Raw genomic sequence first — 26,545 nt, 5'->3', positions numbered from 1 at the left:
CAGCTCCACTCCCGCAGTCCCCGGCCCCGCTGCGGCTGCCGGAGGGGCACGGCCGTGTTCGGCTGCCCGGCTGCGCCGCGCTCGTGGCTTCTGCCCCCGTGGAATGCGGTCCTGGATCACCGCGAGCGGCTCCTGTGGCCGTGGCTGTGCTTCACCGGGTTCCTCCAGTAACGGAGATGAGGATCCTCAGGGATCCCGAGGTGCCTGGCTCCCACCGGAACGCTCAGGCGCCTCTGGGGATTTGTGGGCTCCCTGAATGCAGGCTGGGATAGGAAATAGCCCGAACTTTGGCAGTGTGTTTGGAGTGCCTGTGGGGATGGATCAGTGATGCAAAAAATGAATGAATGTGCCCCTTATTCTGAGGGACAAACCAGATTCTCCCGTGGAGGAAATGCCATCACTGCCACCACCTTAGGTATGTTCTTATTTTATTGTGGCATTGGGATTTTAGCAGGAAATTAAAAGGACAGCTGCCCAGATCGTGGTCCAGAGCCCTGTCACAATGTGTCCATGCCACTGTCCCGTCCATCCTGAGAGACAGTCCTAAGGACCAGCCTCTCCATGTTTGAGCTCTGTCTGAAACTGCCACACACCAACCACCTCTCCTGACACCTGTAATAAATTCTTAAAGCGGATGATTGTGTTTATCAGCAAAGCAACATGAGGATATTGCAAAGATACTGATTTAATTTCTTCTGCTCAACCCCCCGATCAACAGTAAGGCCAGTCCTGTATCATTTAAGTTACAACAACTGGACTTTGCTTGATACTCACTTTGAAGTGCTCAAACATCACCTGTACTCACTTTACCAGACAGCAAATTAGTGGTGTTCTTCCAAAGCTGTTGCAATTGAGTATCTCCAGCTTATCTCTTACACCTCAAGGGAACACTTCTGGGTATTGCCATGTAGTTGTATTCCTTCTTGTATCCATTCACATCCACTTTAAAAAGACCCACTGAATAATATCTGCTATGCTATTTGAACATACCAAGCTTGAACTTTAAAAGTTGGTCTTTCTTTCACTATACGACTTTTTTTACATGCAAGTATTCCAATAGATTTAGTACATATATTTACTTATCCAGTTGAATAGTCTTTTTATGAAACAATTAGAGTTGTTTCCTTCATATTTTCAAGGGCTAAAGCCAGAACTAAATAGAGGTTGAGTTCAATCTATATTTTTAATATGTTTTCATGTTTAGCTATTAAATTCAGCTATTAAATTTCCCCTTTTTTTTTAATTCACAGACAGAATAGTCTTAAGAATTTACAATTACTTGAAACTTGTCCTGTAGCATAGCACAGTGAATAGCTTTAGGGTAAATGAGAATTTCTAAGCCTTGTTGTTGGTAAAAGCCCATTTAAAAGAAAGAAGAATATGAAATAGGCTTATTATATCAAAAAAAATAGTTAATTTGAAAGTACATGTGAATTTCATCTTATTTGTCAAATACCAGCAAGAACTTGTGAGAACTATAGTATTGAAAAGTTATACAGTTTATTCTATGCAAGAGAACCAGAAGGATAAATGGGAGAATCAAAATTTCATCCTGATCCTGTTTATTAAATTTATTGTAACCTAAGTAAAAGCTATTGGTTTGTATGAATTCTGAAGCAATTTCCATCCATTTAGTTTGGTGTTCTGCATCACACTAAACACATGCAATTGGACGAGAATGCAGAAGTAAGCAACACTGACAGGGCTTTGTGGTGGGTGTTTATAATACTTAGGCAATTTAAAGTTATCTGAAATTGTTTCAGTTTACATTAAAATGCTTATGAACAAAACCATTCCAGGCATTTCATGGCGACAAAAAGCTTAAAAAGTTTCAGCCATCCCTATGTACTGAAAAAGTAGAGGGGAAAATGGGCTTCCCAGCATTTCTGCAGCAGTGTTTTTGGAGCAAGATTTCCCTCTATTTAAAAACCTCGCCAAGGAGGATATTTATAATCTCCTGTTTCTATGGAAATGGGGAACACAACTAAGTAACTTTTTTTCTTTTGTATAGTTTCAAGGCTTGTATAAGTTGGGGGAAAAGCTTTCATTGATTCCAGTGATCTCCCAGTCATGCCCTTTTGTGGGCAAGCGTTCAGCAGTAGCTGCCAATGAATAACTTTTTTTGATACAGAAATTGTTGGGTAGAGTTAAGAAAACACGACAGTCGAGGTGTCTGTAGCTGTCAATGAATATGCAAAAAAAGTCCCCAGGGAAACCAAACTCCCTGAGACAGAACACTTTCCGTACAGCATAAGGCAGGGCTGTGTCTGAGTCCAAGAATAGCTCAACATCAAATATGCTGTGTGAGCCAAATATTTGTGAGAAACAGCTTATTGCTCTACTATATAAAATGATAAGCAGAGGTTAGTTTCAGTGATGGTCCTTTAAAGGCTGTATGTAGCAAAAATACCATTAAGACATGCACTTTGCAAAAGGCAAGTTTGTCACCATTTTTCCTTTTACTCAAGATTCATGCAGCCAAGCTGTAGAAAGACAATATGTGACTTAAGGAATATGATTGTAGAGAAAACCTAGTAGATGTCACTTTTTATCCTGAACCATATTGAAGCAAAGCTTTGTAATGATTTCAAGATAATCTTGTGAACCTGCAGGTCTTGTCATTTACAAGGAATTGGGAAAATGGTTGGAGTTTGTTTAGTTTTTGTGCTGGTGACTTTGCATTTTCACCACTTTCTGAAGCCTTCATCTGTTGGCTGAGTTTTGCCTTTCCTAATCTCTACTGGCATTGTATGCTGTGAGATCTCCTAATTGTTGTGTTCTGATACCAATGAAACCAATGTATATTAAATCTGTAAAATATTCTTTTCTGTAAATGTATGGATTTAAAGACTAGCTGATAGTGAGGTGAGATGCAAACATTTTGTAATCACTTATCTTTGATGACTTATCAATTGAGGACCTCACCTCTGGCAAGAAGTACAGTCTTCCACTGATTTGTACAGATATCATCCACAAACTACATAATTTATTCTCCCTATGTGTTGTTTCATCTGTATAATGCTTATTTCTTTATTCATGTATGACTTTTAAATAACCCTAAACTAGAAATGTACAATTAAAATATAAGATTTTATAAGTTTTGATCCCACTATCTGAATCTCCCGTTGGAGAATCCCTTCTTACTGTCAATCTTATATTTGCATTCTGAGTTTGAAGTAGTAAGAAAGTCATTCTTGCCACTAATTTAGTATCAAATGTTTCCTTTTTCTATCTAGTTGTTTGTAATTTCAGGTGAAATTTCCCACATTCTGTGGGGAAAAAAACTGTAGCATTTGATTTCTGAGATATAGGGAGAAACAAAATAATTAATAGGAAAAGCAAAATAGTAAATTGTAACTGGAAGAAAATATGGCATATGATTAATTCAGCCAATAGAGCGTACTAGAATGCTGATTTTATATCAGTTACATAATGTCAGACACCATGAAGTGTTCTTAACAGTACTATTTGATATTCAGATTTCAGACAATTGGCCTGGATACAGTCTGGATTTGTTCACTTATCCTCAGCACTACTATGGAGATCTGGAATATGTGCTCATACCTCATGGCATTATTGTTGACAGGTATGTGTAGTTTGAATGTTACTAAATAAATTCTTTGGTCAGTAATATTATTCTTTTTTTTATAAGGGCTGTCATCCACAGACAGTGCATGTGTAACATTTGTTCTAAAATACTATATTGGCATTTATAAAACTATTTAATTTGGAAAGTAAAAAAATGTTTGAAGGTTGTAGTTACCTTTGCAACTCCCTGTCTAATTTCTTTCACCTAACTTCTGATTTGGGCATTGAATGAGACGGGGGGTCCCACAGAGAAAGAGAGTCTTATCATATAGAGAAATGGACTTTGGATGCAGGTGAAAAGACAGCTGAACTGAAGGTGAAAGGGCAAGTAAAATCTTTGCATATATATATATCTGAATGTCCCACTTGCATTCTAACCATCCTGTGTTTTTAATTAAAAAACAGAAAAAGGAGAAAAAACTACATTCCATTATGTGCAACTTTGGCAACTCCCTGGCACGAATTGTTAATGCAAATTAACCTGATGGTTCCTGACTGCACATTGACTTCTGCCATCCACCATAACTAAAAGTGTTGTGGACTGCTCGGGTCCAGATGTCAAGTTTGGAGTGTGTCAGTGGGAAAGTTTGATCATCCCTCATTCCTTACTTTGTGGCAGTTCCCATGTGCACTCAGTGTAGGCATTTTAATGTGCTTTTGATATTTGTGGTAGGTCAGCTCAGTGTTCATGCTCAGTTACTATTTTGGTGTGCTGTTAAAAAACTTATGAAAAGGTTACAAAATGGAAATGGTAATGGTAATTTTCAGCAGTGTATTTATTGGGAATATCTAAATGGAATTTCATGGGACATTTTCAGCCTGCAGCTTTCTACCTACCACATTTCAGCAGCTGGTTGCAAATACAAGGAGTTGGAATTCCTTGAAAGAAGATTGTAAACATCCATCATAAGGAATGGCTATTACTCCTGTATTTGTTTTTGAACACAAGCTTTCTTTAATTGCCTGTTCAGTTACCATTGTGTTGAATTTCTAATCTTTTTTGGTTCAAGTCAACTGAATTTTAATTCCTCTTTTTTTAAAATATATATGTTGCAACTTTAGCTCTCATAGAATTAAATGTAAATTTCTTTGAAGTAAGCATTGAAGTCCAGTGTTGTTTTTGTACTCCAGGAGAATTAGCTCCACTTCTTACTCCAGCAAAAAAAGGCTGATTCTATTCTAATGGAAAAGGACACAGAACTGAATATGCTGTGATCAGGCAAGATTTTCATGTAGGAAGAAGGTTCAGCACTTGAAAAAATTCTCTTGTCAGTTGGTAGCAATTAAATATAAGTTTAAAAGGTCTATATTTTTATTTAGAAACTGAAAATAATACATTTTTGTCTGTGCTGGAGTTCATACACTTTTAAAATACAAAGTGAACTTTGGAGTACTTGGAAATTTCATCTCCTCAAACAATCTGAGGAACAATATAAAAAATGAAAATCATCAGAGAAATGTTTCTTCTTAAGGAGAGGTTTTCCACATGATTCTCAGACTTGATAAAAGATGATAAAAGACTATTAATCTTCAGTAAAGTAAGTGAAAGTCTTTTACTAATTCTCATTCTTACAACAATAAAAGTAATTATATATTTGAGATCAAACAAGATGATGTAATGATATCTTCTATTTCTCAAAAACTTACTAATTACTGCTATATGGAATTTACTAGAGCGTTACAAATACAAAGATGTGAAAATGAAGTAACAGCTTTGCTCATAACTAGTATTTTATCTTCAATTTAGAGCTTATTCTATTCCAGTACATGCACAGATTTCACTAAAGTTCAATCAATGCATTTATGTAGTGGCAAATTGATTTCCATATTAGAGTCAGTGGAGAAAGAAAAAATCAACAAAACCTTAAAAATGTAATCATGAAAGACATGGGATAAATTTTAGGATTATTTAATAAATTTCTTCCTGTCAAGAAGTTCACTCTTATTGAAACTGCTAATCTAATTTACAGAGCTATCAAAGAGTTTTCCAGCATAAGTGTTTATGGAATATAATGCAATAAGCTGTTTTTCCTCAAAACTTCAAATGACATTAAGTTTTCTGTTGATACCTGCTTTACATCTAGAAATTACCTGGCACTCTATTTTACGTCTAGAAATGCCATCTTTGATGTTCTTTAGAAAGCAAAGCTACTTAGGGTGAATATTTATTATTTATACTTATTAGTAAGATTCATATTTATTATTTTTATCTTGAAAATATATGTAGCATTTTATGGCAGAAATGAGCATCTTTTATTTCCAATCATCTGCCAAATTGTGTTTGCAATGCAGAATTGTCAGAGAAGACAGGTTTGGGAACCCTGCAGTTCCGAGTTCATTGGAGCATGAGCTCAATTATTTGCACGTGTGTGACCTTGAACAAGTCGCTGAAGCTCTTTGCACTCTTCATTTTTGTTGGATGAAGTAGTGATCCTATGAAATAGTGATAATGTACACTCTTTATAAGCTTTTGATTGATGCTCTATTGCTTTCTAGTATTTGTGTATATATTTGTTAAAATTGTGGAGGTAGCATCTTCCAAAGCCAATCAGTGTGAAATATTTCCAATAATTTTCTTCTCTGTCTTTCGCTTAATTTGTTGTTCTTGTGCAGCAACTAACATAACAAGTGAGGGGATTGTTCAGGAATATTTTATACTGATGTTTCCTGTGAGGTAAAATGGAAGGCCAACTCACATTCTTTTCTCCAAAGTCTCTGAAATGCTTATGAGTCTGACCTATGCTGAGATGGGTTGCTCCCTTTTGTTTAGCTGGAGAATTTGTGCATTTAAGGTTAACCAGTTTGATTCACATGCTTTGCATCATGCACCCATCGCTCTCTGACTGCCTTCTGTGAGCTGGATCCAAACCCAGCCAAGCATTGGAATGGACTGCCCGGGAAGATGGTGGAGTCACCATCCCTAGAGGTGTTCACAGAACAACTGGATGTGGCACTTAGTGCCATGGTCTAGTGGACAAGGTGGTGATCAAAGGTTGAATTCGATAATTTTGGAAGTCTTTTCCAACCTAAATGATTCTGTGATTCTGTGAAGTCAAGACACTGAAACAGACTGTCAGTCAAGCTTTATACTCACTGTAGTGTTTGTAAACACATGGAAAGCCTACCATGAACTTAGAGCATCTGCATCTAATGTTATTTTATCCGTAATTTTTTTTTGGCCCAGGACAGAACGACTGGCCAAAGATATTGTGCAAGACATTGGAGACAATGATATTGTGGTTCTCTGTGTCCTCAAAGGTGGCTACAAGTTCTGTGCTGATCTTGTGGAGCACATTAAAAATCTTAGCAGAAATTCAGAAAGGTTCATCTCCATGAAAGTCGATTTTGTTCGCCTGAAAAGTTACCACGTAAGTCAACACCTTTTTTATGTAGATTGTGGTAGAAGGTAATAATAAATAGTGGACTTTTGTATCTGAGATCCCCCCTTTCAGTTATAAGAAAAACTATGTGAAAAATGTTTTTGTTTGAAAAACTTGTGAGGTTTTCTTTAAAAATATTTGTTCAAATCCCTTATGCTTTATGGACAGTATGAATGAGGATATGGGCTGGATTGTTTTGTTTAGTCTGTCTTTACTTCTGGACAGAAAATTATTCAAATTTCCTTCATGTTAAATGTCAGCATGTTGTTTGTTCTCAGAATCCTCAGCTGTTCTGTCAAGTTAATTTCATGTTACTTCATTTTCCACCCCCACATAGTTTGGCATAACTGCAAGATGATAAATCTATGTCTTCTTCTAAATGTTTAATGCTAAGTAAATGAAATGCTTTCATCTTCATAACATGCAGTTTACATAGTAGCAAAATATACCAGCAGATGATGATAGTGTTCTATAAGAAGATGAAACAAGCCATTGAATCAAATCCAGTGTTGAAGTAAGCATCAAGACCTCCTGTTATCTTCAGAGGAAATTATGCAATAATTCATTTGTGTCAGTGAAGATATGATACTGAGATGACCAGCCTTTTTTTTAGAACCTGTAATTACACATTTCTTATTGTTATAAGCTATAAATTTATATTCTACCTTGTAGTGCACATTCCATAGTGAGGGAGCATTGCTAGAAGCAAGTTGTCCTAGAAATGTCTGAGGAAGTACACTAAATAAGTGCAGTGATAATACAGTGTCTTGCAGAAATCCAAGTTGCTGAGTCCACCAGTTCCCACAATAACTCTACATCCTTTCCACAGGCAGAGGTTCATTGGTTGGCATTTTACTCTGACACTGGTGACCATAAACTTTTCCTAACTTTCACATATCCAGTGTGAATTTTTTCCCTTATGGAAGAAAAGTGAATGAGAGCCTTTTCTAGCCATTTGGTTGGGCTTTGGTCCCGGGGCTCCTCTTTCAAGAATTAGTTAGGTCTATGGAGAGCATGTGCGATACTAATATTATATATTTTCTAGGTATTCAGCAGTATTACAGAACTAATTAATAAAGTAAATTATAACGTTTGTCTCACATAATGGGACATGGAAATTATAATCAATTTTTTTTTGTAATTATGATAGCACTTCAGGAATACTCCTTGTCAAATATGTGGAAGTACTTAAATGGGGCTTTATTTTGCATCTGGCATATAGATAATGCTTGTGCTTTTCCTGTAGGGTTATCTCTTTTGCAGTATGAAGATACCCAGGTTTTAAAATTTCTTTCCTTGGTGACAAATCAAATCTTATTCACCACACTAACTCATAACCAATGAGTGGCACGAGATGTATACTGCAGAAGTGTGGAAATCTTCACATCTTTAGCTTAGGAAATAAAAGTATGTTATATCAAGCTTAAGCTGCATACAAATTTTGTTATGCAAGGATGATATTATCAATATTGAGTCCTAGATGATCCTAGCACTTAGTGGCTATGCATGTTTCAGATCTTAGTCTCATGCTTTATCAGAAAGGTAGCGCCTTCCCCAGAAATATTGCTTGCATCTAGTGTTTAGAAAATAAACCCTTTTTTCTTATACATGCTTCCAAGCAGGTGGCATGTATTTAGAGTCTGAAATGTCCCTAATTTAGTGCTTGGAACAGTGCTTGATGTGTGTCTGATCTTGAGAAGCTGATTGATACTGCAGTATAAGTCAGAAATGACAATAGGATTGGTAGATTTGTTCCGTGAGATATGCAGAAATGTAATGCTGAGTAAAGTACTGGTACCACTACCTGCCATCCTTTGCATCTTGAGTTATTGTTGTGTCCTGTGCAATTGCAGATTTTAGAGAATGTTCCCTTGTCAACGTAGCTGGGATCAGAACACTGGAGGAACTCCCTGTAACTAGTCTGAGTGACTCTTTATCCCAGCCTTATATGAAACTCCCAAATCTCCCGTGTTAGTTTGTTCTGTAATAACATATCTCTCACAGTGTTTTACACTTTAATCAGAGGCAATAATTACAATTTTGGAGGTAAGACTCTGCTTGAAGACTTGGAGCATCACCAGTTCCACTCCTTTTCTTCCTTTTGCCTTTTCTGTCCCACTTTCTAGTAAGACTTATTACTGCTCTCTCTTTTTATCCCTTTTTCATTTTATAGACACTGTTCTTCTCACATTATTTATCCTGCTTCCTTTTACTAACTGTTCTCTGTTTCTTTCCTAAAGGGAGTCCTGCTACTCTCAATATACTTCCTTCAGATATGTCTTCCTTCCCCCCTCCAGCTGTTTAAATCCAGCAACTAATTTCAGCTCAAACTCATGGGATTTTTAAATTGTCTCATTCCAACTTCAATACTGAAAGGTTAGTTAATTTTTAGGGGTTGTAATTTAAAGTGGGATTTCTTGGTTTAATCATATAGCAAAAATGGGCTGTAATTGTGACCCAAAGTCAGATCTCGGCATCAGTGAAAGTACATCTTAATTACAAAGTGTCAGTGAAAAATATTGTACTTTGATGTTTTGCATACAGACATGATTACAGGAAAAGGAGATTGTAAATATGACCAGCTTTATATGGCTCTTTGTTTTTCAAACTTGTCAAAATATTCCAGAATTTAGACTTTAGCATTTATACTTAATTAGTATGTTAGGATCTGCTTTCTTATTAAGCAGCTGAAACCTGGACATGTATCTTCTTTGTTAGACTTCTTCATGCAAATGAATTGATTAAAAAAAAAAAAAAAGCAAGCAAGGTACCTTTAGATTCTCTGGATATTAATGAGTGACTTGTTGTACTTCCATAACCAGGATGATCTTATCTGGTTTGCAAAGTATTGTCATATGTGCCTGAACGTTTTTGTGAGAAACTTTCCTGTATTTTACAAGGGGCAGATAAGAAGAAAGCACCAAAGTGGGAGTTGGAAAATATGGCTTCAGAAGTAAACAGATAGGAAGCATCATGTAGACTTAAGGATAAGATTCAGGAAGTAGATGTAGAGGAAAATAAAATCCAGTCATGGAAAATGGAATGAGGAGCAGCAGTTCTGAGTTTTAAGAGGCAGAAAAGAGAAAACATACCATGTTTTGAATGAACTCAAGAGCAGTGAGGGAAGAAGTATAGTGAGTAGACAAAAAAGCACTAGAATAGTCCTCATGTGAAATATGGTGAATGTATGGAAAGATGCATGCCAAGTTTTAGGGGAAACTGTTGTGTTCCTGAAACACTGACGTAAGAACTGATAGAATTTGACAGCTTTTTAGATATCAAGGAGCAGTGGAATTGACTCTAGAGATTTTTGAGTTTAAAACTGGATAAAAAATAAAATTTACAATATTCAATTTTCACCATAATGAATTTTTTTCTCAGTGATTGTTCCTCCATGGGGAATCAGAATTCTGAAGTTAAAAAGGAGTGAGGGTTTCAGATTGGTAGAAGAAGTAAAAATTATTTTCAGAAGCATGGTAGGTTGAAGTCAAGGATGAAAAGTAGTAGAGGAAGAAGTTGAGTTTGGGAATGTCATCTAAGGGGAATATGACACCAGCAGGAGAGGTAAGAAACACGGATCCAGAAATTCTGTAATACATTTGTGATACTATGAGAACTGTAGCAGAAGAGTAGCCTGTTCATAAACAATAATTAGAGCTTCTCTTTGCTCAGTGTGGAAGAGACAATTTAGGACAGGTTGATAAAGGTAAAGGTTGAATTACAGCTTGAGACAGAGGAGGATATTCTGGCTTATCAAGTCTAATCCCCTACAAAGAGATGCAACAATATCACTTAATCCTGTTCCTTGGCTATGCCAAATATGATCTTTAAGTCAAACCTCAGTTTTGAGATGGAACTGAAAAAATCAGGTGAAGGAGTAGAGGAAGTACACAGAGTCTGTAGACTTTTTGAGAAGTTCTCAGCAACCTCTCAAAAGAAGAGTAAGTAAATGCATGTGAATTAAAGCTTCTTTAGTGGACAGATGATGGAAGCGAAAAATTGAAAGAATCACTGTAAGAGTTGTTGTTGAAACTGGTGGTGGGGACTGGTGGAAGAGAGGACATACAGGCAGACCATGCATTGCTCCCTGTTCTTGTGAAATGTTTAGTATTCCCATATTGTTATCCATAGATATCTATCAAATTCTCTTAATTACTGTATTTTATAAAGTAAGTGTGATAGTAAAGCTCACATCTTGGGGAAGGGCAAGTGAATCTTTGTAGCATAACCTTTTTTCACTGAAAACCATGGAGAGGTAAAGTGGGAATGAGACTGATACTTTTCCTGAAGTCTTTTGTGATGTCTTTGGTTATACATGCGGACTTAAGTAGCAGAAGACCAGCCATCTCTGTTATTTTGAAATAACATTGTTATAACAAACTCTGTTCTTTTGAATAACTTTGGGACCCCATCTGGAGTACTGCATCCAACTCTGGAGTCCTTAGTACAGGAAAGACATGGATCTGTTGGAGGAAATCCAGAGGAGGGCTATGAAGATGATCACAGCTCTGGGGAGACCTTGGAGCAGTCTTCCAGTACCTAAGGGCCCTACAAGAAAGGTGGAGAGGGACATTTACGTGGGCATGGAATGATAGGACAAGAGAGAATGGCTTTAAACTGAAAGAGGGTAGGTTTAAACTAGATATAAAGAATAACTTTTTATGATGAAGTTGGTAAGGCACTGGAACAGGTTGCCCAGAGAGGTGGTAGATGCCCCAAATATGTATGAACTTAAATGAATGTTGCTTGCTAGTCACTTGGAGGAAACTTCTAGAGGATTATGTGGATTTGGTCAATTCGTGTAATTCTTTAAAATAAGTACATTATTTATGGTTTCCAGAACATAATTAATAAAAAAAAATGTAAATATATGACCTCTGAATTGTAATCCATGCACAATGGTTGCATTGAATTCTGCTCACAAACAAATCCATTTATATGATCTGTTTCCTCTTCAGCCTCCAGTCCTTCGAAACATATTTATAACTGTTGGTTATTAGTCTTGGCATAAACAGGACCATTAGTGCTGCAAAAATCTGAAAACAAGCAACAAAACAAGCATTGTTTAGTTGAAATCTGAATGTTTTTGCTATACGAAACCATGTCAGTAAATAGTTTTGCTTAATCTCTCTACTGTAGGAGTAAGGAAACAGGGATTTTATAATGAGTAAGTTGAAAGCTTGGTAAATTTATTTTTCTGCCGTATAGGTTTCCTTCTCATACACCATTACTAAATACTTAATTCCTAAAAGGCACAACAGCATGAGGCATCAGACTATAATCAGAGAGTGGTGTAAAATGTACATTCCTACATTGCATAATAACCTGTTCTTATTCAGCATAATTTTACTGTATGAAACTTGATTTTTTTAAGACCTGTATGAACTTTTCATCTGAAAACAATATGTTGAAATCCTGACCCTAAAAAGTAACCTCAAAATGGTTTTATTAATTTAACAACGCAAAAGAAACAGCTAAGTGTCCTGCTTGCATTTAGTGATTCATGTCTATACCCAGACTCTACATCAGTGTTACAATGATTGTTTATTCCCATTTCTGTGTCATGAAAACACAGTTTATCATCTCCTGAGAAAAATGTACATCCTGAGATGAAAGAGAATCCTCATTAGTTTTCTGCGTACAGGTTTTCTCTTGGCAAGTTGTGAGTTCCCTTTATTTTGCATCATGTACACAGTTTAGCTGATGACCAGATCATCATCTTGGTGCTGAGTAGCATGGAAGACTTACAAATTGGAGCCTATCTGGTTGAATTAATTCCTGTCGACTTTAAAGCCAAATTCTGCAATAATTTCATGGGACTGAACTCCAAATTATGTGTGAATTATCAATTTGACATGCAGATAAATAACTTCAGTGTAGGCAAAATGTGGTTTAATTTGGAAACGAATAATTTATTATTTATTTGATTTGGAACGAGGCTGTAAATGTACTAGACATTTAAAACCTAAAACATACTCTTAACGCTTTTCAGATGCATGTCTTGCAGTCAGCACTGTAGACAGTGAATAACTGTACAGAGAATTTTGCAACACAATATACTTTTAGATGCTAATGGGCAGCAAAAATATGACATTAACTTAGTCCACAGAAGCTACCAGTGTAAAGGATCTAGACCTTGAAGTTGTTGCTGTTCTGAGATTGTCAGTGGTGCTGCCAGAGAAGTGTCTTATGGGCAAGCTAAAGATAAGAGATTTGGGACTAGAAATCTGTTCCTAGAATTGCCAAAGGGATTTTTTCTTTGTGTACTTTCCATGTTTATGAATGGATAAAATGGAATTTTCATCCTAAAGTAGTAGTATATTTTTGAAGGAAAGCTCTGGGAAATACTCAAACCTACTAAAATGAGTGAGTAAAAGGTCCTTTACAGCTCCAAGCCAAAGATACTCCAGAGTCTTAAGCAGATATTGATGTATTTCTGTATGTCTGATGCTTCAGTTATTTTCTGAAACTTAGTAAGACCTGTGATGGTTAAGAAGGTGAGGAACAGTGGAAACAGACCATATTTTTTGTGATTTGAATGTTTGGAGATGCTACAGTTGACAGTTCTCCAAACTGTGTCCAAATGTTCATTTTCCAAGTGGTAAGACTTGTTTAAAAATAGAATGTTTTTCAAGAAAGAAACAAAAAAACCCCACTTCTACATGCAGCAGTGTCTTACTGCAAAATATTAGCCTCAGAGACACTAAAGCTTTTCAGAGAAATAGCTGAAAATGTGTTAGTGGTGGAGGTTGTCCCAAAAGCTTATTCTTGTAGCAAGCTGATGAACTCTTTAAAGAAATTTACAAAAATATGAGGAGAATGGCAGTCTCATGGGTTGAACTGTGCGTGGTGTTATTAGAGTAGCAGCATAGTTTAGGCAGTTTGAGAGTAAACTCTCATAAACTCTCCTGCCAGATTAATCTACATCAGGTACAGATGGTTCAGGGCTTGGTGTAAAAACTGAGACACTGCAGATGGGTCTCTTCTCTGATTGCATCAGCTGGAACAATTACCATTTCCAGTTCATTCCTCAGGGACTGCAGTGCCCTCCCAACAGTGCCCTCCCAACTTGCCAGCTCAGCTGGTGTTCTGAGCACTTCCTAACCTGTTTCAACCTGGATGAGACCAGTTATGAGAGACTTTCTATCTGAACGGCTTGAGCTTGCTGGATTCATTTTTAGTGACCCAGATGCACACATGCCTCTCAGCCTGCCAGCAGCCCCTGCCAGAGGGAGGGGCTGGGGACAGCCTGTGGGCAGTAACTTCTTTACTCAGCACAGCTCTTGCTGGAAAAAGAAGTCTGTCCATAGCCGAGGGATCCTTGCTACCAAGTACGCGAGCCTCAGACTCACCCTCTTCTTTATCTGAGACATACTTCTGAAAGGTGTCAGGAGCGTGGCTGTTTCAATCCTAGTTATTTTTGTGAAACAACCTAGTTTTCATGGTGTTCTAAGATAAACTGAAGAAGGCCATACTATATGGAATAAAATGTGAACTTAAAAAATCAGTGTGGTGAAACTTCTTAGGTCTGGAGGCATATGCTCTCCTTCCGAGGCACCTACAGCTTCCATTTAACGCGATGGCAAAGTTGTGAGATATGAGAGCTTTAATTCATCACTCACTCAAGGCTGTCTTGAGTATAAGGAGGAAGAAAGTCTTTCTGATTTAAATTATTTTAATTAAAACATACAGTCTTTTCCTGTTGGACACTGCTTAGGGGCTTGGAGTGTTACTAATAATGTAAGTAGGTGTTAATTTGTGGGCACAGTTCAGGAAAGGTCATAATAAACCTATCATACAGTCAGTTTATCAAGTTTATCTGTAATGTAAAACTCATAGAGGGATGATCTCTGTAACTGTATGCATCAGATAACACACCTACACATCACTTAAATATGTTAGCACCATCTGAATTCTTAGTAATTTTTTTCGTAAGTATGAGTAAGTGTCTCAGTGACTCACATATAAAAGATTTGGGGGAACCAAACAACTCAGCCGGGGGAGAACTGAGTAGGAAGTGGCCTGATTGCCATGGGGACAGAACGAGAACAGATGTGGCAGTGAAGGCACAGTGGTACTGAGCTGTCCTACAGGTCTCCAGCAATATCATAATATTGTTTTAAGGCATTTGTGAGGCATATTAAAGCAAGTAACTACCTGCCTTGTCAAAATACTTTTAATTTTTTTTCTATTGTTTCCTGCTTAGGTATTACCTTCCTTTATACTGATACATGATTTTTATCTGTGGAATTATTTTTTTCTAACTGAAAAAAAATTGGTTTTCCTGTGTTGCCGCACTCTCCTTCTGGACTTCAGATCTAATGCAAACTCCACAGAGGTATTTTCTAATCTTCTTTGAGAAATTTTGCTCCCCAAGTGTCACATTTTTCTAACAAGCTGTAATGTTTTCTTTTGAAAAAATGTCTTCCAATTTGAAATAAATGTCTTGGATTACAATATATTACATAGGGTATAGCTACTGTGTATAAATGGAGTTTTAGATCTGAAGAAGTTCATTTTTCTTAAGGCTTTTAATATTCTTTTTGGTGAGCTTAAATCTTTGGTATTTTTAAGCAGCCCAGATTCCTGGAACATCTTAACATTTAAGACTGTGAATGTTTTTAAAATCGGTCAGTTTTAGAACAGATTCAAAGCATCAAGGGATTTCATTAATGGCATCCAAGAGGTCATCTTTTCAAAGAATTAAATTCTAAAGTTCCCCTGGATTTGTTGTAAAGCAGTGGTTTGTTACAAAGCCTAAAAAATCGAAGTTTAGTTTCAGTAAAATACTTTGTTTCATGTTCTACCAAAAATACACAAGCTACTACTAAATTATGGTATTTTCAGCAATACTTTATGTCCTCATTAGGAGAGACTATAGTCTGTATTTTCAGTCTGCTTCACAGACTTTTACAGTAACGGGGAGATAGGATCTTACATATAAGAAAGGTCCAGAACATAATGGTTGCTAATCCTGTTGTTCAAGTAAGATCTGATACATTTGAAAGTACTGTGACATTTTTATGCATTGGAAAAATAGCACCTTGATTACTTATTTAGATGCTGGTAATACCATTTAGTATGTGGGTTTTTTATATTAAGTTCTGAAATGGGGCAAAATTAATTAAAAGAAGCCAGAGGGTTCTAATTTTCTCAAGGAATTCCATGACTCTCCTTTACTGGCATCTCTTAAATGCTGTTTCTTAAAACAGATCGTAGCATGTGTGATGTTCCTGCAGTGCCACACCCCAGGAGGCTGTAAGGCATGAACCAAAAAGGTTACTTTAAAGGAATATGGCAATAACAGGAACTCCTCTATTACTGCAGTGCTTATCTGCATGAGACATACAAAATTTTTTTCCCTCCTCATTTGATAGACAGAAATTAGAATATTTAAATAAAGAAGAGATACTATAACATAACCTTTCAAGAAAATTCACAAAGAGTATGTGTGCTATTAAAAGTTTCCCAGTTGTCACTAGCCAAGGGACTAAACACAGTGTTATGAAGGAGAGTGCTACTGAGTTGTGAGGTTCAATGACACACTAGACTCCAGATTGCTGGAAAGGACTAAGCATTTGAGGTTTTTATCAGTCTCATCTTCTGTGAATTTGCTTACACCTATCTGTTTTCTCAGCCTGTGGCTATTTGACAAATTTCAAAGTTCTTCTCCTATCTCCCTTTTATCACCAAATCCTAGGAACTAATGATAGTCAGGGTCAGAAGGTTAGTACTTCATGCTTAGTCTAGAGAAAGCTGTTTCTCTTGTGCTTGCAGAATGCCCGAGGGGATGGGGCTTCAGTACAGAGCTACAAATTCACTATATGATTTTTCACAGTGTTCATTTACTTTAATCATTAATTTACAACGCAGTTAAAAAATTGGGGTAAGAGTACATATGGATCTAGTAGTGTCCCAGCTGGCATGCTGAGACCCTCTGTTGAAGCTGGGAAATATGACTTCTAGTTCCCCTGCAGTAATGCTTGTACACTTAATGTTAAACAATAATTGGGTAAAAGACATACTCCAGTTATTGTGGACTTGCATCCAAACTGATGTTTCCCCAGCTGAGTCCGGTATAGTTGGCTATAGCATGCATGATGACCTTTATGATTTTTGCATTACCAGGGAATAGTAACAGGAGGAAGATTTTCCCTACACCCTTTGGCTTATGGAGCTGAGGAAGAAAAGCAAACCAGATCTCCTATTCCAAGAGGGCTTATATTACATTATTATCACAAAATGTGGACACTCTTAGCAATGCCTCCTGGCAGTCCAAAAGGAGTACCTGAGTAGGATTATGGCAATTCTGGAGGGTATGCTTGCTAAATTTTTCTTTTATCTGTAAGTTTTAAGTTTATTTGCCTCCCATCTCTGGAGACAAATTATGTGATCTGAACTTTGCCTCACACGACTGAAGAGCCCTGTGAAACTGTTAGTACCTCTTCTCATCCTGGAACATACACAGATTTTGTTTCTATGTTTTAAAGATTATTTTACAGAATAAAAGTAAGTTAGAGTACAAGGAAATCTCAGACTACATTCTGTGGAAATTAACCTGAGTTTTTAGGATACATTGTGTTTCTGATATATGTACAGTTCAAAACAATTGGTATCATATGTTCTTGATTTCAGTTCAAGCTTACAGGTGCTGTTTGTGCCATGTGGTTATTTGTGGTGCTGCAATCTTACTGCATTATTCTTAAACAAAATAACACATTTAATCAATACCAAGCAATTACATAAAACTGAATTGCTAAACCAGAAATAAAAATACAAAATAATTTATTGTCTATAATCCTTATTAGCCAGGTTACCTGGTTTGAATTCTGCTTCAATTTATGACAGTTTGGCCCTTTTTTAAGATACCTTACCTTCTTTGAATTAAATACAGAGGAGGCATGCAGGAGTCCTAGTACACAAGAAATTACTGAATGTCTGAACAGATGATTGCAAACAATTCCATTTATTCAGTTTAATAACTCATTGTTGCCTAGAGAATTGTTTAAGCTGAATGACCTGCCTTGCTTTTACAGTAGGGAAGAAACATACCCAGGTGTTCCTGCAAGTCAGCTGATAAGGAGTACCTTGCTGTCAGTAAGTTCACTGTTTGCCTTTCTCTGTCCAAAGCCAACTTCCTCATTGCAGAACTCTGGCCTTCCCAGGAACTGGATAGACTAGGCTGCATTTGAAGCACTTTGAAACCTGAGTGATGGAGCTTTTAGTTAAGGAATAACAAGAAGGAAGAAAAATAATAAAATATAAGTGGATATTTAAATTAGTTATATTGTAGATCTAACCCTAGAGAAGTAAAGTATGTCTTACATGGTGGCAACTAGAACTCTGCTAGATGTACACCTACACCAGTTTAAAATCTGCTGTCGTAGGTTGTCCTGGCAATAGCAGTAGGGCTGTCTCAGTGCAGCACAGTCAGTGGTGTGGTCAGCTCAGGAAGGCATCTTTAAAGCTGACAGAGATACACAAAGCTGTCAGTGCTTCAGTGCAAATGTGCCTTTACTGTCCCTGTGGGAAAGGGGATGTCCTGGCAGTGGGTGTATGCCAGTTTACTGTATTTGACTTCCAGTTGGCTCAGCATTGTTGGATTGTTTGCGAGGTGTTCAAAGCACCTCTGAAAAATATATCAGTGACCTGGCACTTGACTATTTTGAATGTGGGTGTACCCTGGAGGTTGCAGTCTGCCCTTTGGTATACATGTGATTCTGGGGAAGGGAAGGCAAACTTTCCAGTCTTTACTGGGAAGTGATCTATATCATTCCCACTCATTTGCACAAGTCTCCAGCTTAACAGTACTTACTAGTTGCCTTCTGAATGTTGCTACTTAAGCCTGGATAGTCCTTCCAGTTGTCTGGCATGAAAACTGTGACAGCTCATGTTCTGCACCCTTGAGGTCTCTTGTTCTTTGTTGTCGTTCTGTAGAGAAGAAACCCAAAATAGTATTAATTCAAGTATATGATGCTTCTGAGTAACCTTCCTGGAAAACTCAGTTGTAGGAGATGGGATGATGGTGCCAAGTGAAAGAGCTTTCCTCATGTGAATCCTCAGGTTGGGGGATTTGCAGTATCACCCAAGGGGTAGAAAGCAAAGCAGAGCAGGCCTGATGATCACATCTTTCTTTGTTATGAGCTTCCCTGATGAATTCTCAGAGAAAAAGGTAACCACATTTTTTAAAGAAATTCCATACAAACTTTGCGGACTGTAGTAATTAGATACATAATAATAACCTTGTGTCCATAATTCATAATTTAGTTATGCATTTAAACTGTTCTGTTAGAGCTACTTTTTTGCCATGATTAAAGAATCTTTGTTTCAGTGGGCCCAGTATTAATGTACTCCAGATTCTGTTTCTTTAGAAGAGTAACAGATGTTCACAGTTTGGTGCAATTTTCAGATGAGCAATGCTGTTTATAATGAATTTTCCTGAGACCACCCAACTCATTTCACTTGTAACTTGAACTATGTCCAAGTGTTGATCTCAGGAGATGTATAAGAGATGTAATAATCCTGTGCCCCACCCAGTTCAAAAGACATGACTTAGTATAGATGGAATTTAAATATCTATACTTTGAATCTACATAGAAAGCAAAGGTTTTACCTTGTATGCCATGAAAAATGGAGGTGGAAATAACATTCTTGCTTTCATTCATCAAGTATTCATAGGATCTGAAGATGTATATGGACAAGGTCTGAATGAAATAAAATTATAAAACAAAGATGAACAGGTGAAAAAGCACAACACAGCAAATACAACCAAAGAAATTGAGATTTATCCTGGAAAATACAGATTTATTAAGCACAGAAAAAAATCAGAAATGTAGGATTAAATACAGCTTGGGATGAGGTGTAGGGATGCAATACAATGCATCATGTCTTGTCAGAAACAGCTGCAATAAATTTTGTGCTGCATGAACCAAAACATAGTGTGATTTAGATCTATCTCTATCTGGGACAATATATTTAGTGTCAAACATTTAACACAAAAAAAAATTAATTGATAGGGTTTAGGGATGTTAGAAAGCAAGTTTTGAGGAACCCTGGGTGACAGAAAGTGAAGCTTCAATTCATATTTCTGCATTTATAAGAAATTGTAAAGACTCAATCATTTGGAACAATTCCTAAAGAAAAAAGAAGCTCTGAATGACTTGAGACCATGAAAATTAAACAAACAGTTCTGAATTGACAGTAATTGGTACTGAATGAAACAGGTTTTTTTTCTTTCCTGACGTACATTGTACTTTATACTTAACATTTAGTGCAGTGTTATTTTGAGATTATAAACTGAGAACTCAGAAAAATGCACTGGGAGGTTCCTATGGCAACCATAATGTGCAAATTATCTATGTGAACATTATGATCATGGTAATGTGACACTGTGGTGTTGAGTCTTGCTGTTTGACAGGTATGTATTTTACAACATGAGTTAAGTGATGAATGCAGATAGTTACAAATGGCATTAAAATTAATTATCTGTTTTGTTGGTTTTTTTTGGCAAGAGAATTGCCTACAGTGTGATGCAAGGAATTTCTTTAAATTTTTTGAAAACACCTTGGTTGGAGGGTTCTGAGCTGCATATAGAAAAAAACCATATAGAAACCATATAGAAAACTGTATGTTTTTAGGCACAGTGAATACTCAGCTGAGGATTTTCATAATTTTGTGCAGTTGTGTCACGACAGCCAATGTGTGAACGCTGAGGTTGATGGGATGCTGTGATCCCCCTGCTCTCAATGGCTTTTGTGTTTGCTTAGCTGCTTGCCAGCAATGAAGATGCTTTTTCAGCATCTTCCTTTCAGCTGAAGCCAGAAATACCAAGTGCAGAGGAAACAGTGCTGCTGTGACAACTGCTGAAAGAGATATTTTTTTTTAGTTAAAAATAAATAAATTCATTAATCATTGCACCTCACTGTTATCTTTTTTTTTCCCCTCTCTCTTTTTCAACTAGCAACTAGGGGCAAACTGCCTCTTCAGTAATTCTTGTGTGCTGGTTGTAATGAAATTCCACACTTTCTCATTTGGAAATGAAAAAATATTTTGTCAGTGCCTTGGTTACACATGCTGTGGTAGATATTAGAAACAATCTGCTTTTTATAGTCTTATAATAGTCTTGACTTGAATACATCCCTGACTTTTGAAGAGTGACCTGTCTTGCTTTACAACATAGAACTTGTGCTTTTAAGCCTGAACTTTAAATCTTCTCAATCTACACTTTTTGTTGAGTTTTAAAATAATCTTCTGAAGACATCAGTTCATTGCTTTGTTGTTGTTTGGGGGTGGTTTTTTTCCGTTTTTCTTTACGGAAGTAAAAGAAATATTGAAATTTATATTAGAAAATGTATGGGATGTAACCTTCATTGCTGCTCTAGCTCTGTTTCCCAGGAAACGGATCAGAGCAGCTTGAAATTTATCTAAAGCTCCCAGATCCGGTGCAGAAAAAGTGAAGGTAGGTCTAAAAACTGTCTTTTAAGGCAGTGACTGCTTAGGACCTTTTACAAAGCTGTGGTGTGAGAGGTTTTTGGAGAGTGGAATCTGAGTAAAAGTGGGAGAGACTTCTGGTGGGACTGCAGTGCAGTTCTGGGCAATTCTACAACCTTTACTTTCAGCTACTCAGGAAGGCTGTATTAATTTAGGCAATCCATTCCCATGGGGACTACGAATTGTTCCTGGGGTTGTCAGGTTGCTTCTGATCCAGTGGCTGCAAAGGTGCCTTGGAAGTCCCTGGATTTTTGCCACCTGGGCTGTGAGTGTGGGCAGGTGTGGTTTCCTGCAGTGTGGCTGTGCTGCACGGCAGTGCCAGGGTGCTGTCTCTGCTCATCCTGTTTCTTGAGGGGAAGAAGAGCTATAAACCCCTTAGTCCAGTAAATCCTCACCTACCTTAAAAGTCCTGATGTCCCACTGTTTATCTGTGGAAAAACATTTGACTGCAGAGCACTGGATTTATGAAATAAAGGCAAAGTATTCAAGTATTGTGCTTACATCATTGTGTAATGATGAAGCTTCCTGGTCTTACCAATAAACTAGAGTGTCACATTGTGGTACTGCAGCTATTATTGAAATTGGACTAACATGGTCTTTCTATGGGTAGGGAGATTAGATTAGCACATGCACCAATTTGGCAAAACCCCCACATTAACTATACTTACTTTTGCTTTTGCTTTTTCTGAAAAGTTCATATAGCCTGGCCACGACTGTATATTTTTTAATTTGCCATCTTCTTTAGGGCCTCTTCTGTCTTCCCTTAAAGGTAGGGCTTCTTCCTTATGTGATATTAACTTTGTGTTCTGCTGATAATGAATTTGACCTAGAGCTGGTTGAGAATTTCCCACCAGAATGAATTTCAGCTAGAAATGTCTGTAAAACAAATCTATCAAAAAAGAATTTTTACTGTTTTTTTTAAAAATTCCTTTTTTAATAGGCAAATCAAAGCATATTATTCTGTTGCATGTAGTTCAACCTGATTAGTAGTATTCTATTTTATGTACTTGATTTCAAGAATTTTTTCTTTGAGTGAGTTGCAAAAACAAAGCCCTGGAAACTATAAGGGCTGAAACTATTTTTAATAACAAGTGATAAATTTTGCAAAACTTTTTTTCCCTTGAAAAAAATGGAATTAATTCCTTCAAAAATAGATGAGTTCTCTCTGTGAGTGATAGATGTAAGCACATTTTGCATGTGTTTCTAAAGACTGTTTCAAAAAGAGAATGTGCTTACAGGTGTTTGGTCAAGTGTTGAGATGCTCCTGTCTTCCTGTTGTGAAAGGGACAAATATGTTACTCAACACTTGACATGTTAAGAAACAGCAAGCAAGGGACCATTATTTTACAGAGAAAAATGCAACTTTTTCTAATTCATTAAACCCTAGAGCTTGATATTAGCTTAAATACAACCAGGAGATGATAGAAGCCACAGGACCAAGTGAGAGTGTGGTTTTGTTGTACACCAGTATTAACAAGCATTAGAAAATATAAGTAACCAAGACTGTGAAAGATTGAAGAAAAAAGTTAACATGTTTGTATTGTTATTTTATACAGTTGTAACCAATTTCAAAGTTTGATCTTTCTTCTTTCAGAATGATCAGTCTATGCAAGATATGCAGATCATGGGTGGAGATGATCTTTCAAAGCTGACTGGGAAGGTTTGTTAATTTTAAATTTAAGAAAGAAAATAAATCCATAAAAACACTTGAGAAAGTCTTTGTAATTTTGCACATGGACTGTCAGATACTAATATTAGAATCAAAGGTATTTATTAGTCTGTATTAAATTGCCGTGATGCCACTGGTTTCAGATTGCAGATGCCCCAAAAGATCAGAATGTAGCCCCTCCATCTTAATGTAGGGAGTCCCCAATAGTTATACACTTACCACCAGTGAGATTGTGGGCTAAATTTGTGCTTTAATGTTTCCCCTGAGCTTGTTTGTGTCTTGGAGCCTTGTTGCCTTCAGTGGGTGCACGCAAGCAAACTGCACATTGAATATCCCCGTTGAATTCATCGTATGGGTTTAATACCATTTTGCCTAGTGCACAAAATTCCATTGTGGAACCTTTCACTCAGAGAATCAAATGGGATTTTTTTATTTCAACATCAGGCTGGCTGTATGACTGAATCTGCACTGTGCTTGACTGTTGTGGTAATGAGAGAGAGTGGTTTCAGGCAGTGAAAAGGCTATTTTCATCCAACTGTGGCAATACAAAGCAGCACTTTGAAGAGGAAGGAAGGCTGATTTCATTAGGCAAATGGTCTGTGTGGAAAATGGTCAGAAAATGGAGTCTTTACTTATGCATTACGGCAACATAATACTTATCTTGTTATTTATACTGTATGTGCAGTTACTGTTTTATTAGCTGGTACTAGATAATATCAGTTTCTTCAAAGCACTCAAATGTAACAGTAGCAAACTCATTTATTTTGTTGTACTATAGCAAACAAGAAGAAGAGAAAAACTTAACTTTAAATGTTTTCATTAATATTAAATAGGTTTTGATGCAATTAGAACTTAAATGAAAAAAATGCTGTTATACTCAGAATATTTTAGTGATACATGTGTACTCAATTTACGCTTCTAAATACTCCTGCTGGGTGTTGTTTCCAAATTACCACTAAAGCATTAACCATGTTCTTGGAAAATATGAATTAATTTGCTGCTTTCTAGTATTCAAACACTGGAGTTACCTGTTTTTCTGTGATGATTTTGCATATGTTTCCCTACAGAACTGGCAATGCACCTATTCATCTTAACAATTCTCTTACTCAGGTAGTCCAAATGCTTTCTAAACTTCCAGGCCCAGCTGCCCTTCCCCACCTTCCAATCCCAAATTTTCCTGATTAATGGCTTCAGTTATTAATATTTCTTCCATCCATAATACTTCTAGTGTAATTTGAATTCTGGGGCAACACATTATTTTTTTCAGGACTTTTGTGTATTTGTATATGTCCACATGTGCATGAGAGAGAAACAAAGTTTCATCCCATTTAGTTCTGCTCTTGTCCAAAATTAGGTAAATTGTTTTCCTAAAATGAAAATCCTGGTAACCTTTTTCTCATTGGCATGGCTCTCCTGTTCCCAGGTATGGAATGGGACACAAAATTTGGCTGTTGGGAGGCTAGAAAATACTTGGGGAGAAGACTGAACAGCAGCATAGTTTAAGATTGCTGGGTAAGGAGGCTGGGTAGGTGTGAAGGGGCTGGTTGGGGAACAAAGGTGGTTGCTGATCAGGAAGGGAGCCCAGTGCTGGAAGCTGAGTGTGGAGGCTGAAGCAGAGCAGGAAGGGGGAGCTGGGACTGCCAGGGAGGCAGACTTGCTGAAAGGGCACATCTGGCACTGGTTTGTAAGCGTGGCTGTCTGTGACACAGCCGATGTGTGAATAGTGAAATAGCACTTCCACTATCACACGGGAGAATGGGGTTTCCTTGGGACTCGTTTTACTGATCGGAAAGTTGGAATGCAAAGCTTAGGCTCACATGTTCATGCTTTCATGTCTAAAGTTGGATTTGTGAAGGAGTGGCCTTACGTGCACGGATGCCAACTCCTCCATCTGTTGCTGACTTCAGCAGTTAGTGTAAGTATTCAGCACATTTTACTAATCAGCCATTTGTGGGCTGATTCAGAGCCTCCTACAGGCCATGGAAATCTTTCCTTAAAGTGTTTTTAGTGCCTCTCTTTAGCTGCTGGCTTTTAAATCTGCTGGCTTTAGGAACCATCCAAAGTCACTGAGTGAATTAGTTAAAAACTTACTGATAGAATTCAAATTCCCTGCTATTGAGTGAGCTGGGTGCTGCTTCTGCCTGCTTGGAGTACTTATTAAGAAAATATTGTAATTATATTGAAAAAGTCATATACCAGGTTAAGTTCCATTAATTTGCTATCATGGAAGGTGTTTTCAGAAACACCAGCATGAGTTTGGAATATTGTAAGTTCCATTAAGTTTCTGTAAAGTTCAAAAGCATGAATGAATGTAGACGATTTTGGAACCTACAGTCAAAAGATTCTGAGATTTTGATCTTAAAGTGCCCTTCATTAAGTAATAATACCTGGAACTTCAGCTAGCCTATGATCTTAGTGAACAACTAAGGCACATTCATGCTTTACTAATTATTGGGAAAAAAGATTACTGAGTGAACATGCTGGTATATAACAATGTTTTTTTCTGAGAAAGCTTAAAAAAAGCAGAGAATTTTAAAAGCTAATTAAAAAGAGGCTGATAGGGATAATGGCTCTTCAGAAGGAAGAATATCTCCTCTGTACTTCTCTACAATATGCTTTTGTTTATAAAAACATTATAAACCTGGGAAAAATATATAATGACGCAAACCATGAAAAAGAGAAATATTATAGAAGAGAGCACACAGACCCAAACTGCTAAAACTGTTACTTGAAGAAAATCATCCCCTGTTTGAAATTATTCTTCTGTAAAGAAGGTCACAGAGGCAAGAATGAAGTTTCCATGGCATGAATCATTAATAAAGGTACTTGAAGAATGAGTCCTGATATAGCTTAACATTCTAATGCTTTGTAACCATTTCTATGCAGAAAAAAATATAATTTAAAAATCTCTCCTTTAATGATGTAGGTGATGAACATAAAATTCTCAGTACTTGATTTCATAGTTAAGTAGCTCCTTAATTTTCAATTACTTTAAAGCTGAAATGCTCATTTGGGTAAAATTTATCATTAATGTTTGTAAAGATGAATAAATTTTGAAAAGGAGAGATGAATAAATTTTGAAAACGGGAGATAAATAATTACTGTCCAGAAAATTGTTTCAAAGCAAGATGGCAATGAAAATTTATGAAGATGTGGTGAAAGAACAAATAATATAACCCTGTTTCCTATCAAAACTGTAATTATATTGTGTAATACTATAAAAATTCCTAACATATTTTCAAGTATTTGTGACACTTACAGTAGATTTTAAAGCATCTAGAAACTTCAGGAGATTCAGCTGTACCTGAGTTTTGAGTGTCATTGCCATTTATCTTTTATACTTTTATGTGTGTATATTTTTGTCTGAAGAGCTTTGGAGCACGTTCTGTCATTCAAAGTCATCACTGACAGGAATCAT

General features: G+C 36.8%; 1 protein-coding gene across 1 annotated transcript in view; it reads left to right on the top strand.

The window, feature by feature from the left end:
* The first annotated feature begins 103 nt into the window (after positions 1–103).
* PRTFDC1 (phosphoribosyl transferase domain containing 1) overlaps positions 104–26,545 on the top strand; it is a 44,476-nt gene continuing 18,034 nt past the window's right edge. The window contains exons 1-4 of the mRNA XM_029961897.1: positions 104–243; positions 3,440–3,586; positions 6,773–6,956; positions 23,053–23,118. Coding sequence (XP_029817757.1) covers positions 104–243; positions 3,440–3,586; positions 6,773–6,956; positions 23,053–23,118 — 537 coding nt within the window. The remainder of the gene's footprint in view (positions 244–3,439; positions 3,587–6,772; positions 6,957–23,052; positions 23,119–26,545) is intronic.

This window comes from Manacus vitellinus, unplaced genomic scaffold, assembly GCF_001715985.3.
Source record: "Manacus vitellinus isolate BGI_N305 unplaced genomic scaffold, ASM171598v3 scaffold_3_pilon, whole genome shotgun sequence".
Classification (NCBI taxonomy): Eukaryota; Metazoa; Chordata; class Aves; order Passeriformes; family Pipridae; genus Manacus; species Manacus vitellinus.
This window is presented reverse-complemented; position numbering and strand designations above follow the sequence as displayed.